This window comes from Periplaneta americana, chromosome 11, assembly GCF_040183065.1.
Source record: "Periplaneta americana isolate PAMFEO1 chromosome 11, P.americana_PAMFEO1_priV1, whole genome shotgun sequence".
NCBI classification, from domain to species: domain Eukaryota; kingdom Metazoa; phylum Arthropoda; class Insecta; order Blattodea; family Blattidae; genus Periplaneta; species Periplaneta americana.
In genome coordinates this window covers 83619229-83636397 of record NC_091127.1, presented here as the reverse complement: position 1 = coordinate 83636397, position 17169 = coordinate 83619229, and the positions used below count along the sequence as shown (strand labels likewise).

General features: G+C 34.7%; 1 protein-coding gene across 6 annotated transcripts in view; it reads right to left on the bottom strand.

Moving 5' to 3' along the window:
• LOC138709163 (uncharacterized) overlaps positions 1-17169 on the bottom strand; it is a 128128-nt gene that overhangs the window by 61777 nt on the left and 49182 nt on the right. For 4 of the 6 annotated variants that reach the window (XM_069839717.1, XM_069839713.1, XM_069839719.1 and 1 more), the window contains one exon: positions 7828-7854. The exons of the other annotated variants lie outside the window; for them this stretch is intronic. In XM_069839717.1, coding sequence (XP_069695818.1) covers positions 7828-7854 — 27 coding nt within the window. The remainder of the gene's footprint in view (positions 1-7827; positions 7855-17169) is intronic. 6 annotated transcript variants of the gene reach the window in all.

The following is a 17169-nucleotide window of genomic DNA, read 5'->3' as shown; positions in this document are numbered from 1 at the left end:
CTTGTTCGAAAGCATAAGATCTTAACCCCATCTAACTCTATTTTGGGCAACATGTTTAAAGGAATTCCAATTATATTCCATGTTTAGCTTCTTTTTCTACATACACCTCCATGTCCAGGTAAATAATATTCATAGTTATGAAAAATTGTAGCATGGCACTAAAGTATGGCCTGATGGTCTTATCTCTACCAGGTTAAATAAATAAATAAAATAAAGCACACACATTTTTACATGTACAATTAAATTTACACATTTCACACTCTTCCTTACTATTACGCCATCCAATATCAGTTAATTCATTTGGGAATTTAATTAGTTGAAAGGTGTAAGTGTTTTGACAGAGAGATGATTAAACCATCACGAAGATTACAATTAATTCATGTTACTTCACAACCACCTCATACATGACAGAAACGAAGGTGAAGAAAAAAACCTGTTAGCAGATCAAGTATAAGTGAAGAAGTAACTTCTGTATCAAGAAGAAACAATGCAATAAAAAAAATTAAATGTTAAGCACAGGAACACCATTTCGTAATTACCATTAAGAAAAATGCCAAACAAATTATCTTTAGCTACACCAAAAACGGATTCTCCCAGGACCAAATGATCGTATTTTAATTGTTTGAATGAACAGAAGTCACAAGTCTCACTAAAGAAGTTGTTACTAAAGTGCTACGAAACAGTGTTCCTGTGCTTATCATTTACCAAAATAAAACTACCAACACTCGTACACTCAAATGCAAATCACAGTCGGCACATTAGGAAACTATTTCTATGATATGCATGCTCATCAAACTAAAGTCTAGTCTTTCAATTGAACTATACATCACAATTCCTCAAACCAGTACAAAAACACTTTATATATTGTTCTTGTAAAATTCAATCTATTATTTTCCCATTCTAACATAAGTAAATCTACTAACTTTCCATTCTAACTTCATGGCATTGTGAAGTCAGAAATAAATTATTTTTACCCATGACTGGTATCTAAATTGGTCTTTATTTCATCATCCGTAGCAATCTAAATAAGGTCTTTAATCACAGCACTCAATTAAAAGTTTTTATCTACTAATGTTGGAAAAGTAGGCCATTCTCTGACACTTTCGTACTGCAAAAGTTTGCCTTTATAGTTAAATAAACTGGAAAACACATTGCTTTTTACTTAGCAACATGTTATGAAGCATTTTATAGTTAAATAAACTGGAAAACACATTGCTTTTTACTTAGCAACATGTTATGAAGCATTTTATAACGAATTATTACCATAGCAGACCAGCCTCATGGGCTAATGGTCAGAGCTTCTGACTACAGTTCATTAGGTCCCAGGTTCGATTTCCGGTTAGAACACAGGAATTTTTCCTTAAAGGGGAATGTTTCTGGAAATTAGGTTAGGCTTAGGTTTAAGACCTCTCCTGGCAATTCATAATCATAATATCATCATTAAAGCTCGGATTTCTAAGCAAAATGCATATTCTTTTCCACACTTTTAAAGGTAAACAGAAAGGTTATACTTCGTAAGACACACCTAGATAAGCAGTTTTAACAATGTTTGTTAGTCCTTATCAGGGGCGGCTTTAGAGGTAGTGCCGTTGTGCCATGACACTACCAGAATACAGAAGGAAAAGGAGAATTCATATTTTCCGCTCAAAACCTGAGAGAAACAAGTTACGCTTATACAAACTCTACCGTCAATATGATCTTTGCAGCGAAACACGTTGTAACCAGTGTTTGGAGGATGGATCTGTGCTAGGCACTACATCCCATAAGAAATATAATGGGATGCGCGCGCAATCTTCATGTTCGCTCGTCCTTTTCAGCATCTAAAACATGATCGAAAATGTGCCAGGCACAAATTGCCGCTGGCTTTTGCAATGCTTGTAAAACTGTATACATCTCCATTTACTACACCGATCCCTTACTACCTCTCGCTCTGTCTGTCCTTCCGCTTTGTCGGAACAAGTTTCTTAGAGCGAAGACTGCAACAATAAGATAATAAAATCTCTCCCAGTTGGCTTGAGAAAGTTTTCACTTTATTATTTCTACAACAGTACCAATTGTAGTGTGAACGTGTTAAGTCGTGAGGTTATCATCGTAATAGTGGTCGTGTTATCGTGTTGTGTACTGTGAAAAAATGAATTCGGTTGGCGCTTTATTGAAATCTCCGTTTTTAACATTAACATATGAAAACAAACTTCGTGTTAAAGAATTAGGCAGACCTACACCGCACTTAAATATTCATCAAAAGCAGCAAAGTGCTAAAGTTAACAGATCTCGCAAATTCAACCCAGATATTTACTTAAAAAACAACTGGTTGTGTGGATGTGATGTGAAAAATGCGTTCTTCTGTTTCCCGTGTGTTCTGTTCGGAGGTGAACTTAGCTGGTCAAAAGTGGGCGTGACAGATTTAGTACATTTATGGGGTAAAATAAAAACACATCTTAAATCAAAGGTTAATATGAATAACGTCTTCAGTTTGTCTATGCTGGGTAAAGCAAACACTGAAAATTAGTTAAATTCACACTACAGACTCGCGATTGCAAAACACAATGAGCAAGTTGATAAAAACAGATATGTGTTAAATTTAATAATAAATTGCATACGATTTTGTGGGGCACTAGATTTAGCACTGAGAGAGCACAATGAATCTGAGGAGTTTTGTTTGCAAAATAGACAACTTCAACAAAAAAATGATGAATTTATTTTCAAGTCAGAAGAATCGGCGAATGGGTTTTATCTATCGCGCATATTAACCTGGTCAACAAAAGTGCTCAAGTGCTCCAGTTGCATAAATTTTGGTGAGTGATTATTATTATTATTATTATTATTATTATTATTAGAGACGAGAATTTCATGCACTATAAAATCCCAAAATATGTATGCATTCATGCACTATCAAACAATGAAATATGCATGATCAAGCAAAAAATACATTAAAATATGCACTTTTATTTTTGTTTCAAATGTCTTATTTCACTTCACTTTTTTTGCAGTTAAAAACCTAACAACATTTTTGAATTGGGTTCTGTGAGGTTCCTGCACTTGTCAGTCAATATGTTTTTGTAGGCAGAAAATGACCTCTCTATATTGCAAGAAGTTACGGGTTTAAACTTGAATGAACATATTTGTGACAGTGTCAGGTCAAATTCTTCATTCAAGTTTTCGCCACAAATAACCTTCTTCACTGAACAAAAGAATCCGCAGTCCGGGTTAGCATTTATGACCCTGACCAATTTGTTTTTCGCCACTACATCCACTTTCCCACGGGCATAACTGAGGGATCTATGAAATTCTTTGAAGATTCTTTCTTTTGTTGCATTCTTGCAGTATGTGAAACAGATGCGACATGCTGGTCAATTTGAAATTTTTAGTACATTTCATCTGAAATTACAGTATAATAGACCTTACGGTTACCTAGATACGATTTAAAAACGGACATCGTAATTTAATAATTATTTTAAACAAGTTTTGTAATTTTTTTACAAAGAGCAATTGTCATATAAAATATTCGGAAACAGAACAGCATTGCTTAACTCTTTACTCCAACAGTCGCAAAATACGACATCCTCATCTGCCCTAATAAAATCTTTTCCTTTACAGTAATCCACTGTGCAAAGAGTACACTTTTGGAATCTTTAAATTGGAAACATATTAGAACCACATTAACACGCGCAAACAGAATAAACAAGCGCATTAACAACTTACGATATTCACACACTGCAAACACAGTTTAACGATGATTCCAATTTTAGAAGAATCTAAATTGCTACTAGTACTAGAAAAGGAAGAGAATTTACAACCTCCCTGAAAGAGAATGCTTTTGACCTAAATTATTTGTCGGCAATTTCCTTGAACCTTCTATATTTCCTCTCTACTTACTATTCTCAAAATATCCAACATAATAAATTCATTTATGACACGCAGTGTATAGAGGGTCCTCGGTAAAGTGTTGTAAAAGTGGACTTCCGTCCAGGGAAAGGTCTTCTAACACCTTACTGTGAAAATCTTAACATTTATTTAATTTTTCTGTTATTTAGTTTTTTTCTTTTTCTTCTTCAATCCTGATTCCTGAAGCTAAAATATGGGACATAAAATCGAGAAACTGAGGTATCCACATAAAACCATTAAAACATGCATTTGAACTGAATGTAATCTATATTATACGTATTATTACGCTAAAAATTATCTGAATGTGTATTATGGATGTTTTTATCCATAAAAAGTCGAAAACATGCAAATATGCACGGGAAGTACACATATTTGGAACCGGAAAGTAATGAAATGGATAAGTACTAAGTTTGAGCTATGTCCTATGTTCCTATAAAAACATGCATTTGCAAGGAATTCTTGTCTCTAATTATTATTATTATTATTATTATTATTATTATTATTATTATTATTATTATTACTATTATTATTATTGCTTATTTCTTGTCTTTGGTTTAGACCATAGGCGGATCCAGGGAGGAAATAGTAGGAAAAAGAGTTACCCTCCCCCTTAGGGTATCCTGGATCTACCACTGATTTTGGCACTAGGCATTAAATATGTATGAGCCGCCACTGGTGCTTATAAATGTTTATTTCGCAGGAAAACGTTTTTGCTTACTTATTTTACAATTTTTAATTAAAATAGCATATTTCACCCAAAACTGCAATTTTAGAAGTGCTTATTTCACTCTAGCAGTCATTTATCACTAATTCCCTTTTTTTTTAATTGGGTAATAAACAATTAACTTCAGTCGAATGCATAAGAAAGCAATGCTAGGGTATGACCCAGGATGTTGTGAAATAATACTGCGTAGTCCTAATGAGGAGAGATCCTTGGGATTCCCTGCCAAAACATTGTCTCAAATTTCTGAAAAGCTTTCTGGTGAAGAAAGAGATATTGAAGAGGAATTCACCGAAGAAGAAGTGTGGTGCTTTTCATATGCGCCTGTGATGTCATGCAGCATCGAAAGAACATTTTCACTTTACAAATCATTCTTCATTGACAGATGCAGGAGCCTCACACAGGAAAATTTCAGGATGACTTTCCTTGTATACTGCAACAGCCTTCAATAAAGAAGAGTTCTACGAAACAAATAATTTATCATCATATTTCCGTGTATGCGTTTTGCTTATTTTGGTGTTTATTTTCACCATTTTTCGTGTTTATTTTACTGTTTCCGTGTATTCGTTTTTGCTTATTTTGCTGCTTATTTTCACCATTTTTCGTGCTTATTTGCTTGCTTATTTTACTGGTTGATTGTGCTTAGAAATTCGGGCTTTAATCATCATAATCATCATCATCATCATCATCACCATCATCGGGGCAGCGTAACTCCGCCTTCCACATGCCCCAGCCTCAGAAGTGGGTTACAAATAAGCCATTGCCAGGACAGACCAGAAATGTGAAATGACAACCTGGTGGCATTGAATAAAAAAATATTACCATAGCAACAATATAGCAGACGTCATAAATCATAAAGAATAAAATTCTTCACTGATATCACTCCCTTCGGTCTTGACCTAACTTAACCCACTCGGTAATAAAGCTCCATTTCTGTACGTCGTTATATAATACTCTAATAATTCACTGCTGTGAATTAAAAACTTTTTCCATGACAACACACATTAGCAACCATAAAACCCATACATTCATTCATTTATAACTTCTTCACAAACAACACATTACAACAAAAAGGCGTACAATTTAAAATTAAATTTAGATACCAGTAATGAATAAAATATTGTATAGCACATGACAGTAAACAGATTTTATGCGCTCATGGAAATTATCACCCTCGGCTTCACATTGGGTGCTAAATTTTCTACTTGCGCATAAAATCTAATTTTACTCTCTTATACTATAAACTACTATTAATGTCTAAGAATCTTGCTTATGCTGATGCCGAACTTACAAGTCTCTAATAATCAACTAGACCTACATCACTCAGTATGATAAAAATAAAGATATTAATCATCAACATATCTTTACAACGTCAATGAATTTCTTCCAATGTGATATCAAAAGGTAACCAACCAACACCAAAGAATGGATAACTAAGGTCCCCAAGTCACAAAGAATGAACGATTCCATGCATTTGGATAAAAACAGATTCTCAATCAATGTTCATATGGATGTGACATAAGATATATGAAACAGAAAGTATAATATTCCTGTAACTAAACACATAATACAATATATCTAACAGAGTGGTCCAATCCTACAAAATATGGACTTAAAATACTGTTTAGAACAGAAGGCATAACAATCCTGCACTTAAAATGCAATACAATATACCTTATAGAATGGTTCAATCCTATAAAAATCCGTAACATATCAGAATTGATATTTATAATTCAGTTATTTAATGTCAAAGGAGTGTTTTAGGTGTGATGATGACAGACATAAGCATGTTCAAATTTATGTTATTTGGACATTTCAAGATATGGGGGAGAATAATTTTTAATGACACATGAAATTATATTTAAATTTAAATTCTCTGCTATATTATGTTGTTATATGTATAGTTATAATCTCTGTTATATTATGTTATATGTATAACATTTTAACTTGATTTTTGTCAATATTGAAGTTAAGTGAGCTAGTGTATCTTGACTAGACAATATCTTCTATCTTGGCAATCTTAATTAAATTTTTGTTCCAATTTTCTTTTATGTAGAATGGTCTTCAATATGTTATGACTGTTATGAAATACATTAGGCTTACCCATATGCACGAAAAGTTAAATTTCTAGAACAGTTACTTATGTGATAATTAAAAATGAGGTTCTGGTCTAATGTTGTGTCAGAAGAAAAGTAATACATGTCTGAGGAGAATACAAATTGCCTCAGTGTCTGAAAAGTAGTCGTAAATTCATATTTCAGTAACATGGGATTTAGATAATGATACACATTTTTAATATTCAGAGATGATATATAGGGCTTTCATTTCAAAACTTCCCAGTCTAAATAACTGATTATTTAAATTGAATTCAATTTAAACAAAAAAACACGTCAATTTAGATATTGAGGGGGAAGTCTGAGACCAGGCTTAATTGCATTTTCAATTTAATCCCCCCCCCCCCACCTTCAGCCATCCCCACTTTGAAATTTCAAATTGCACTCCTTTAGTTTTTACTTAAATATGAAAGAGCATTCAATTGCTTATTCACCTCATTCATTTTTTTCTATCGTCACCTGACAACCTGGATTGTTGTTATTGTTGATTAGAGCCGAAGAGAATAAAGAGAATAAAGCTACAAAAACTTATTGAGCATTTCATGTAATAGTTGTGTTTTGTATTAAATTATTTTAAAATGGTGTATACCCTTCAAGAGAGAACATAAATCATCCTTATTCATTAAATTTAGGGAATTACACAAAATAAGCTGTTTTTTCATCCTACAATCAACTGATAACAACAAAGATACAGGTTGCCAGGCGACGATTAAAACAAAAGATACGAAAACAAATGAATGAGGTGTATAAACAATTGAATGATCTTTCATATTTAAGTATAAAAATATAGGGGTGCCATTTGAAATTTCAAAGTGGTGGTTTCAGACTTCCCCCTCAATATCTAAATTGACGTGTTTTTGTTTAAATTAAATTCAATTTAAATAATTAGTTATTTAGACTGTGAAGTTTTGAAATGAAAGCCCTGTATATAGTTATGAAAATACAAATACCATGTAGTTGTAATAGGAAGTGAGTACCGAACACAATATTCAATAAGAAATATTTTTAACAAAACCGAATACTATATTAATACAGGACTATTCTTTCTTGGACCACCCTGCTGTATGTCGAACTTTTAAATACAGTTTCTCCAGCAAGATCACTTACCACTCATCCTTTCCATATGTAGGATAACTAAAAGAGACAGTGCATGTGTCAAAAAGGATATCAAGGATCAGGCTTCTGACAAACACACTGAGGATAAATGACTACCACTACATAGATAATTGATACTAGACAGAAAAAAGACAAATAGTAAGCAAACTTACTCATGTAGTATGTACAACACATTACATGGAAGGTCCATTGCATAGCCATTAGCAAAGACATCAGTTTTCCAAGCAATTAAAAGGATTACCTCGCTCAGCTTCACACACATTCAATGGTGCAAATGATTCCAGAAAACTGTAACAACTTACTTTAATATATTTATATAACTTGCTGATAGACGACATTATAAAATAACCAACAAGTGATTCTGTAATGGCAGTACAGTGGAAAACCTTCAGTAACAACCTAACGTACCGCACCTCACATGCCAATACCAAAATATTCAGATGTAATTAATCATAATATATTAGTGAAAAAAAATCCACATTTTAACCACCATATCACTTCCCCTTTGTGTACATAAAAAACATTCAAACCGAATTTCAAAACTTGCATATGCATTTTGTCACTATATTTTCACACGCAACATAATGAATGTTGTTACAAAACATGTCACTTTTGCAACATTATCTTTATTTTGCATTCGTATAAGCCATTGTGCCCATATATCCTGCCAAAACTAAAGGTACCGAAGTTCCATTCCAGGTAACTTCCAACTGCTACATATGAAAGTAAATAATTATGGTAGTCCACTGTAGTGGAATAGCGGTCAGCATGTCCGACCACGAAACAAATGGGGATGTGTTAAAATCATGGTTGGAACAAGTTACTTGGTTAGGCTGTTTCCTAAGTTTTCCCTCCTCAACCAACTAAAGCAGAATTGCTGGCTAACTTTCAGTATTAGCCGCGGACTCATTTCGTTTTCAATTAATTCGACTTCGTCTATCATCTTTCAATAGTTTCAGATCAACCGAGGATGCAGCAGATGTACTACCATGATTTCACATACAGAAGGCATCTGTCTGAGTAAGCTGCAGAAGTCTCAGGGGTACATAGGAGTCTTTGTAAGTGGACTCCCTCAGATCTGGATGACGTGCAGCTGAACTGATAGATGGAAAAAATTGTAAATTACAATACCCACAGTAACACAATCTTTAGGTCAATATAGGATGCAGTAGGACATTGTAACAAGATTTGTATACAGATGGCATCAATCTGAGGCGGCTGCAGAACTCTCACAGAGATGGAGGGGTGTTCATTGTGGACTCCATGAGACCTGAGTGTTGTGTTAATCATGATTCTTATAAGAATGCAGTCTTGCAGCAGACTTAGAACAATCATCCCTATCTGAGGAAGTCAACACAATAAGCCTCAGGTTGTGGTGCAAGTTTTTGGACCCTCTTCCATTACACAGATAGAAAAAAGTATTTATGTTTCTAACTCCCTGTCAAGCTCTTATGTCTCCATGGAACAGCACTCATCAGACTAATGGTGGAGAATGTGTTCAACAATACAATGCCTTTGTTCTTTCTTAGGTGCTTGCATTGCAGCTGGCTAAAATAATGTTAGTTATAGATAGAGAGCAGAATTTAGGCAAAAACCTATTTTTTTTCGTTCATACATACAGGCTTGAGATTTAATATTTACATTTTTCATGGAAATATAGCTATAAATAAAGGTTTTATAGTGCCTAAAAATGCCTATTTCGACGTTAGTGCCTATTTTTAAGTTCTTTTAATTTTTGCATTATTTTTCGTAAATGTTTTCTGTTTTTCTTAACATCCTGTATCGTTTACATTTCAAGACAGATAACAACTCCTTCCCAGCAATGAATGACACAATAGAGAAATACCTCCGGGCCACCCTTTCTCATTCTTACAATATTTCAATCCTAAAATTCCAACTTTCAGTCGGCCTGGATAGCATAGTCAGTATAGTGCTGGTCTGTCATCCAGTCGCTTATATTCCATGGTCTTCTTAATATTCCCCCTCCAAGTAAATCGAGGGCATCCTTTTTTCTTATGAACTTCTGGAGACCAATTTATTAATTTCTTGGGTCATCTATCTGTGGGCATTCACTGGATTTGACCATACCATTGCAAAAATCGAGTTTCTAGGTGATATATGTTGTCCTGGACTTTATTCTTTCTTTAATCTCTCATTCCGGACTCTTTCAATTCGAGAGATTTGCAAAAAGATGAATCGAGTCCATAACAGATCACATGGCCTAATACGTGTTTGGAAGATGATGGAAAAACATGTTTGAATATTATATGAATTTGTACAAATAGGATAATCAAATAGTAAGTAAATGTTATTTCATAATATGTAATGTTGCTTTATACTTACGTATATTTACTATATTCTCCTTCAGAACATAGAGAAGGATAAAATTTCATAACCCCTCAATAATCCTGATATACTGATACAATTTTCCTAGTCCCCAGGAAATCACATCGAGGTTCAACTGTGTGACATGTAATATTTAATTATTGATAGGCTTGTATATATTTTTCTACGTTTCCATATTATCTTTGATCATATTACAACTTCGTACTATTGGGAACAATGAACCCTAAACGACGAACTTAAAAAATAAAATGAACAAACAGTTTCTTACACTGTGATAGCATTTTGTTATACTCTTAATTCTGTAGTTTAATCATAAGATTGAAGAATAGTCTCAGTTTGTGCATTTCACAGTGGAAGCATGTCCTGTTACATCATACGAAGGGTTAGCAGGTGCATGTTGAGGGCACTCATGTTCGGAAACTCTGTATAATTATATACAATCATCCGTCATCATCACTATAATATGCATATAAATGTATACAATATGAGTGAGTGGACTTAGGTTTTCACAAATATATTGGTAAAGAGTGAAAATAAAATGGAAATTCTTAAGTTCAAAATGTCATAAGTTCTCTCAATGCAAATTAATTGGTTGTTACATTTAAACTGAATAAACAAAATGAGCTTTTGAAAGACGTGGATAAAACATCTGTTTTGTTCTTAATCCTAATTCAGACACGAAGTTACACAATGTCATTTTTGATTACGAAATTGAATCATAACTTACGAGGTGATAACTCTTTCACTGACATTACCAAGCTCATAAATAATGTAACAATGTAGTTTTATTTTCACGGACAATTGAGGACTTAACTGTTTTAACAATTTCGTCTTGTTTATTTTTCGAAGTATTTTTCTCCAGTTTCTTTTTATTTGTGGTCTAGATATTTTTTCCCGTGTTAATAGAGGTTCCTGATGTGAAACAATTGAGGCAGAAGGAAATTCGTTGTCATGAATTTTATTTCAACTTTCTAATTTCATAGCTAATTAGCTTCAAGCAATCATGTTTCTGGAACACAAAGGTTTAAACAATGAAGGTTTAGCACTTGCTAAAATATGACCTGAATCACACCCCTGACCTACTAGCTTATTAATTCAATTAGAGTGATATCTTCTACTTCATACATTATCATCATCATCCTACTTGATAAAAACAATTACCGATACTGAATCCTTGTAATTTATGTAACTACTGTGACTATACTGGTCCTGCAAAACATAAACCCAAGCCATGCAGTTACGAGTCATCATGACTAAATATTTTTTCCTACTGCATATGTACAATGATTCCACGCATAAGACGCAAATCGCGAAAATCACGACATAATAGATATACAATAGATTTTTACTAATCTTTACGAATTTATTTAAGTGTTCTGATTATTAATATGCGGATAAAACAATCACGACAAATCGCGAAATAGACTTCTAATAGCGAAATATGAACACATTCGTGAATTATTACTATTGCGTCATTTTATAGCGAATTTAATTTTTTTTTCGGATTTTTTTTTCTCACTTGAATTTGTTACATAGGCCCATCTAAGTAGGCTACATTACATGGTATTCCATGTATTCTCATTACAGTAGTAACTCAAAAGACGGAGAAATCAACATTTCACTAATAATTTGAAAGTGTTAATTTGAGGGCTGCAATTTTTTTTCTTCGTTTTTAATGAATGTGTGTTAAATACAGTCTCAATCCAAAAAATATTGTCTATTGGCCATACCACGCCTTTACCAGACTCCAACGAACCTTGAATGTTAACTATTTGGAAAGTAATATTCATACTGAGTTAATACTCCAATTCCAAAATAATTGTACTTTCCAAAATTTCCATTAATCTCCGCCAAGAGTACAAATCAATCTCCAACAATCTCTGCCGACACCAATATTAAAAAACACAAATGATAAAATTAATCTCCATAAATACCTGCCCCTACCTATTAATTTAGAAGGATGATGATGATGGTGATGATGACAATAATACCGTAATAATAATAATAATAATAATAATAATAATAATAATAATAATAATAATAATAATAATAATGTCAGCCTAACATGGTACAAAGTAACACCACTATAGACTCTGTGAGTATATAAATATTTCTTAATACACTTTAGCCCTGAGACGAAGGTTGACAGCTACAAGATTTGATTGATAGGTGGCAAAATAGCCAGGACCCAGGGCTAGCTTGGCTGACACTGAGCTGTCCCTGAATATTTGAATAGAAGACTCTGGACAAAAACCTCCAAGCAAATTTCTTAAGGCTAAATGGCAGCTGTGTTAATATAAATTTCCCCGCACTCGTGGGACCTTAATATCTGTTAAGAATCAACCTATGGGTGGCTGTAAACAAAGCCAACCTTCCTCTACTACGCAGAGGGCAGCTCTTTCAGTTCAAATAACATCAGGCTCAGAATTGGGACTGCTATTCCTCCATCCTGGAAGAGCACTGACTCAGTGCACACCCAAGAATCTGTCCCTTTGGAAGGTTCTGTACAAATGCCTTCTAATCCTCCACTGACCCCTACCACAAGTTCAACTGAAACCTTGACGAGCCGAAGTGGCAAAAGCAAGATAAAGAGGATGTCAAATAACAGGACCAAAAGATAAATAAATAAATAAAAGAAAATCAGAGGAAAGTACAGCAGAAAGAGGAGGTGGTGAATCTTTGATTATGTTGATATTCTGTCTCAATCGTCAACATCTAGGAAGACCTGAGGAACAGGAAACTGTAGATTAGATCTCTAACAGCAAAAAAGAGTGCCAAGAGGAAGAGACTGTGAATAAGTGGTATTCCACCTGAAGCACAGTATGCCACTAATGATCACGAGGATGCAACAAGGTTCTTCAAGTCTCCTACGCACAATTTGTGCCAACTTCTCCTCTCCAATATGCTATCTTTCAGGAAGAAAAGAAGGATTAAGGGGTTTACAGAGGAGCAACTGGATTTGAATTCTCGGATGCTGTATGGGACACTGTGATTGCAATGTCTGAGGACATCCTCTTCAGGCTAAAGTCTATGAAGTTGTAGAAGACTACCTATTTGTCACTTGCATGTACAGCTGTAAAAAAAAAAAAAAAAAGTGGCCACACTCATGAACAGCGAATATTTTCTAAGTCCACTTCGGATTACAGTGATGTTACTTGATGCATGCGCTTATAGAAGCAATTCCGAACCAAGATGTTTAAGCAGAAGTCATTCAACATCTGCGTTTACCACTCATTGTAATCACACTCACACTTCAATACACTAAGTACAACAAACTGACCAGAAAAAATTTCCAGAATTTTATTACGGCCAAGTGAGGAATTTTGTTCGAAGAGGGGGTTAGCAAGAGGATGAGGTATTGTAGCTGTATGTAGGCTTTAAGCATGCAGGTAAAGAGTCAAATAAGAGAGCGTAACAAGAGGGTAGGGTATTGTACAAGTTTAAATGCGCAGGTAAAGGGTCGAATACTTTTCAGGTTAATGGCACTAGAGAGTTCAATGGCCACAATGTTTCATTGCTGGTAAAATACATCGAAAATATTCCACAAAAATAGTGTATTATGCGGAACTAGAGCACAATAAATGGGGTATTTTATGAAGGTGTTATACATGAAATGTAAAGGGACTGGACAAAAAAAAGTGTATCACATGGGATAGTGTATATACAGGCGCGTCTTATCGAGGTTTTACTGTAGTTATACCGACTGTAACACATGGAAACTTATCTCTGATTATGCCAAGTGTTCCTCTCTCCCTATCCAGTGGTGCTGTGATTATTGCACATACAAAGGTTATCGGCCAGGTCTTGCCTCGCAATTTACATCCGAAGAGTACTTAGTTTCTAAAGAGTGATCAGTTTTCTTTTGACAGCTGTACAATGAGACCAAGGAGTAGTTTTGTGAGAGTATCAGCCATATAAAACTTTGACAAGGAGAATATCTGGAATTGGCGAAAGTATCAAAGCTTTCTAAGCTACCTCAAAACCAGGATTACCCTGGAATCTTGGAAAAACTAAATCACTGTCTGAAGGTTCCCTTTTTGCTGTAGAGGCGTGTATGAACGTGAGGAGGCAAAAGGACTATAGTTGGTGGTAGGGTTGGATTCCCAATCAGTATCCCACCTGCAGAAGATCGATTTTCTACCTTATTACAAAGCAACTAGGGTTACAATAACCCTTCTTGGTCCTAAAAAGAAAGAAGATGTCTAGTATGCGACGCATAAGGGAGAAAGGAGGAGAAACCCAGCATCCACCCATCTGCCATGGAGTGAATTCAATAAGGTAAGGTTACAATAAAGGTTTCGCAAACTACTTACAGCATTGGTCTACATAAACAGGACTGTTTCATACGCAATTTCAAGAATTAGATATTAAAGCGGTTCTTATACAAGAACCATTGCTTTATAAAGATAACTCATGTAAGGAAATTTATTACTAATCAACTGAATGTTTCTTGTACTATAGTGCATAGCAAAAAAAAAAAAATAATAAAAAAATAAAAAAAAATTCCCGTCACATGCCATGAAGGCACTTAGGGGGCATGGAGGTAGAGCCCCATGCTTTCCATGACCTCAGCACTAGAATGAGGTGGTGTGGTCGGCACCACGCTCTGACCACCTTTTACCTCCGGGAAAGATCCAGTACTCAATTTTATAGGAGGCTGAGTGAACCTCGGGGCTGTTCTGAAAGTTTGGCAACGAGAAAAAATTCCGTCACCACTCGAGATCGAACCCCGGACCTTCCAGTCTGTAGCCAGCTGCTCTACCAACTGAGCTACCTGGCCGCCCATAGTGCATAGCCAACGATTTTTTATTTTAAGCACTGGGACAAGAAGGGAAGCATGAGTTATCAGGTGGTATAAGTAATTCTACTCATGTAATACTCAGCTACTACACGTAACTTTAGGTTTTAAACAATGTTTAATTATTACTGTTCATGTTTTATGTTAGCACTCTCTCACATAAAGCATAATAAAATTATTACTCAATCCAAGAACACTACCGTACTCTTTTAACACAAGGATGTCTCTGGTTTAAGTCACAAACAAATACAGCATGAATCAACTTGCGAAATTGTATTGAAGTAACCCCATCCCACTTCCCAGTAACAATTAAGATGAAATATTCATCTTAAGAATAAGAAATAAAGCTGTACTAGAAAGAGTGGGTGAAGAGAGATTACTGGATCACTGGCTGAGAAGAAACTGCCTACTAAAGGATGCACAGGAAGAAATGCTGAATGGGAGAAAAGTTTGGGGCAGAAGAATATATCAGATAAAATAGACAACATTAAGATACATGGTTCATATAAGAGACTAAGAGGAAGGTAAAAAATAGGAAAGATTGGATAATGAAGCAGAACACCTTTGTGGACTATTAATTTAAATACATATTGAGAATCATAATGAATATTTTTCACTAACGCTAAATCTTTATTCTGACTAAGTCTGCCAGAAGGAATTTTAATATAAGATTAAGAGTGCAAAAGGAAGTCTGCAGGAACTACTGCAACAAGTTAGCTTCTGTAGCAAGACTCCCTAAATTTCTTTCTAAATATCTGTCTACCAGGCTCTTCCAAATTAGGAATTTACCACCAGCCTAAGAAACGCTAAAACATCTGATAAGAGTTCATTTCTTTGATCATGGTGTTTAGCAAAATAGAACAGAAGCAGAGGCTAGTCGAGGACCATGACATATGGGACTTCAAAACAACTTCTTAGGTAGTATCATCTGAAGGGGTAAAATGAGCTATTGATGGTTTCTCACCCTTTAACAAAGGTGGTAGTTATTCAGCCTTTCTACAGCAAGGTGTGGAAATAATCATCAACCGATCATAAGAATATATTTAGATCCTGCAGAGATGTTGGAGAAATGTCAGGATCACATTTATATCAAAAACAAAGAAAAGTAATTTCAACTTACCTAATCTTATCAAATGAATAATCTTTCATATTTTGTGTTAGAGATACTTAAAAATTGTTCGATATATTTATCAGAAGTGTCCTGAAAATCACTAATTTCATCATAGACAAAATACCTTTCAACTGCAACTCCACTGCGACTAGTCTTCCAACACCACCTCATTTCAAGGACTGAAGGAGTGATTGATTACTAAGGGACATAGTAAGTTGGGGAGTTTTTCTGGATGCCTAAAGAGCCTTTGGTTAACACATCCTTAACCTGTTTAACCTGTAGAGAGGAGAGTTACTGAAAATATCTTGGATAGGTGGGTAAGAACTCTACCCTCTCAGCAAATAGTTGAAGCACATCGAAATGACAGCTTAACATCTATATCTGTCACCAGAGGAAGGCATTTTAGGTCTATCCTGATGACTTAATTTACTTTAAGTATTAAGCACCATGTCAGTATGCTATCTGAACTACAAAAACAAGCCTTGCTCAATATGCGGATTCAATATGTGAGGAAGGGATTAAATGTAAATCCAAGTAAGAGTGAAATTGTCTTGTTTACTTAGAAAAGAAAACTAGGATGTATACTCTCCAGTTACTCTTGCTTTACGACCTAGTGTTGAACAATTCAGTTACATACCTGGAAGTAATTCTAAATGCCCAATTAAATTCGAAAACACACTTGGAATATCACAACAAAAAGGTCTCTTCTATCTTTCGGATATTCAAACCAAAAATCCTTTATTAGATCTTTTGTGATGTTTTACCCCCTTCGATTATGCATGCAACTTGCATATTTAGGTATTATAACAGAAGCCACAATAACAAAATCTTCCAAGACTCCTGAAGTCCTGATGTATTTGCCTCTCTGGATCTGACAATCAAAAATACAGCCATTTTAGCTGCCTTCCAGCTTCAAGGCGCAATAGATAAGGGAGGGAGCACACGGTTATGCATGTATACAGGGTATTTCAGGAGGAATGTAAAATACTTTCAAGATAATGTAGTTCAGTTTAATCTACATCAATTTAAGCTGACATACTTATGTCCGAAATGTAATGATTGGGAAGTTATTGATGGG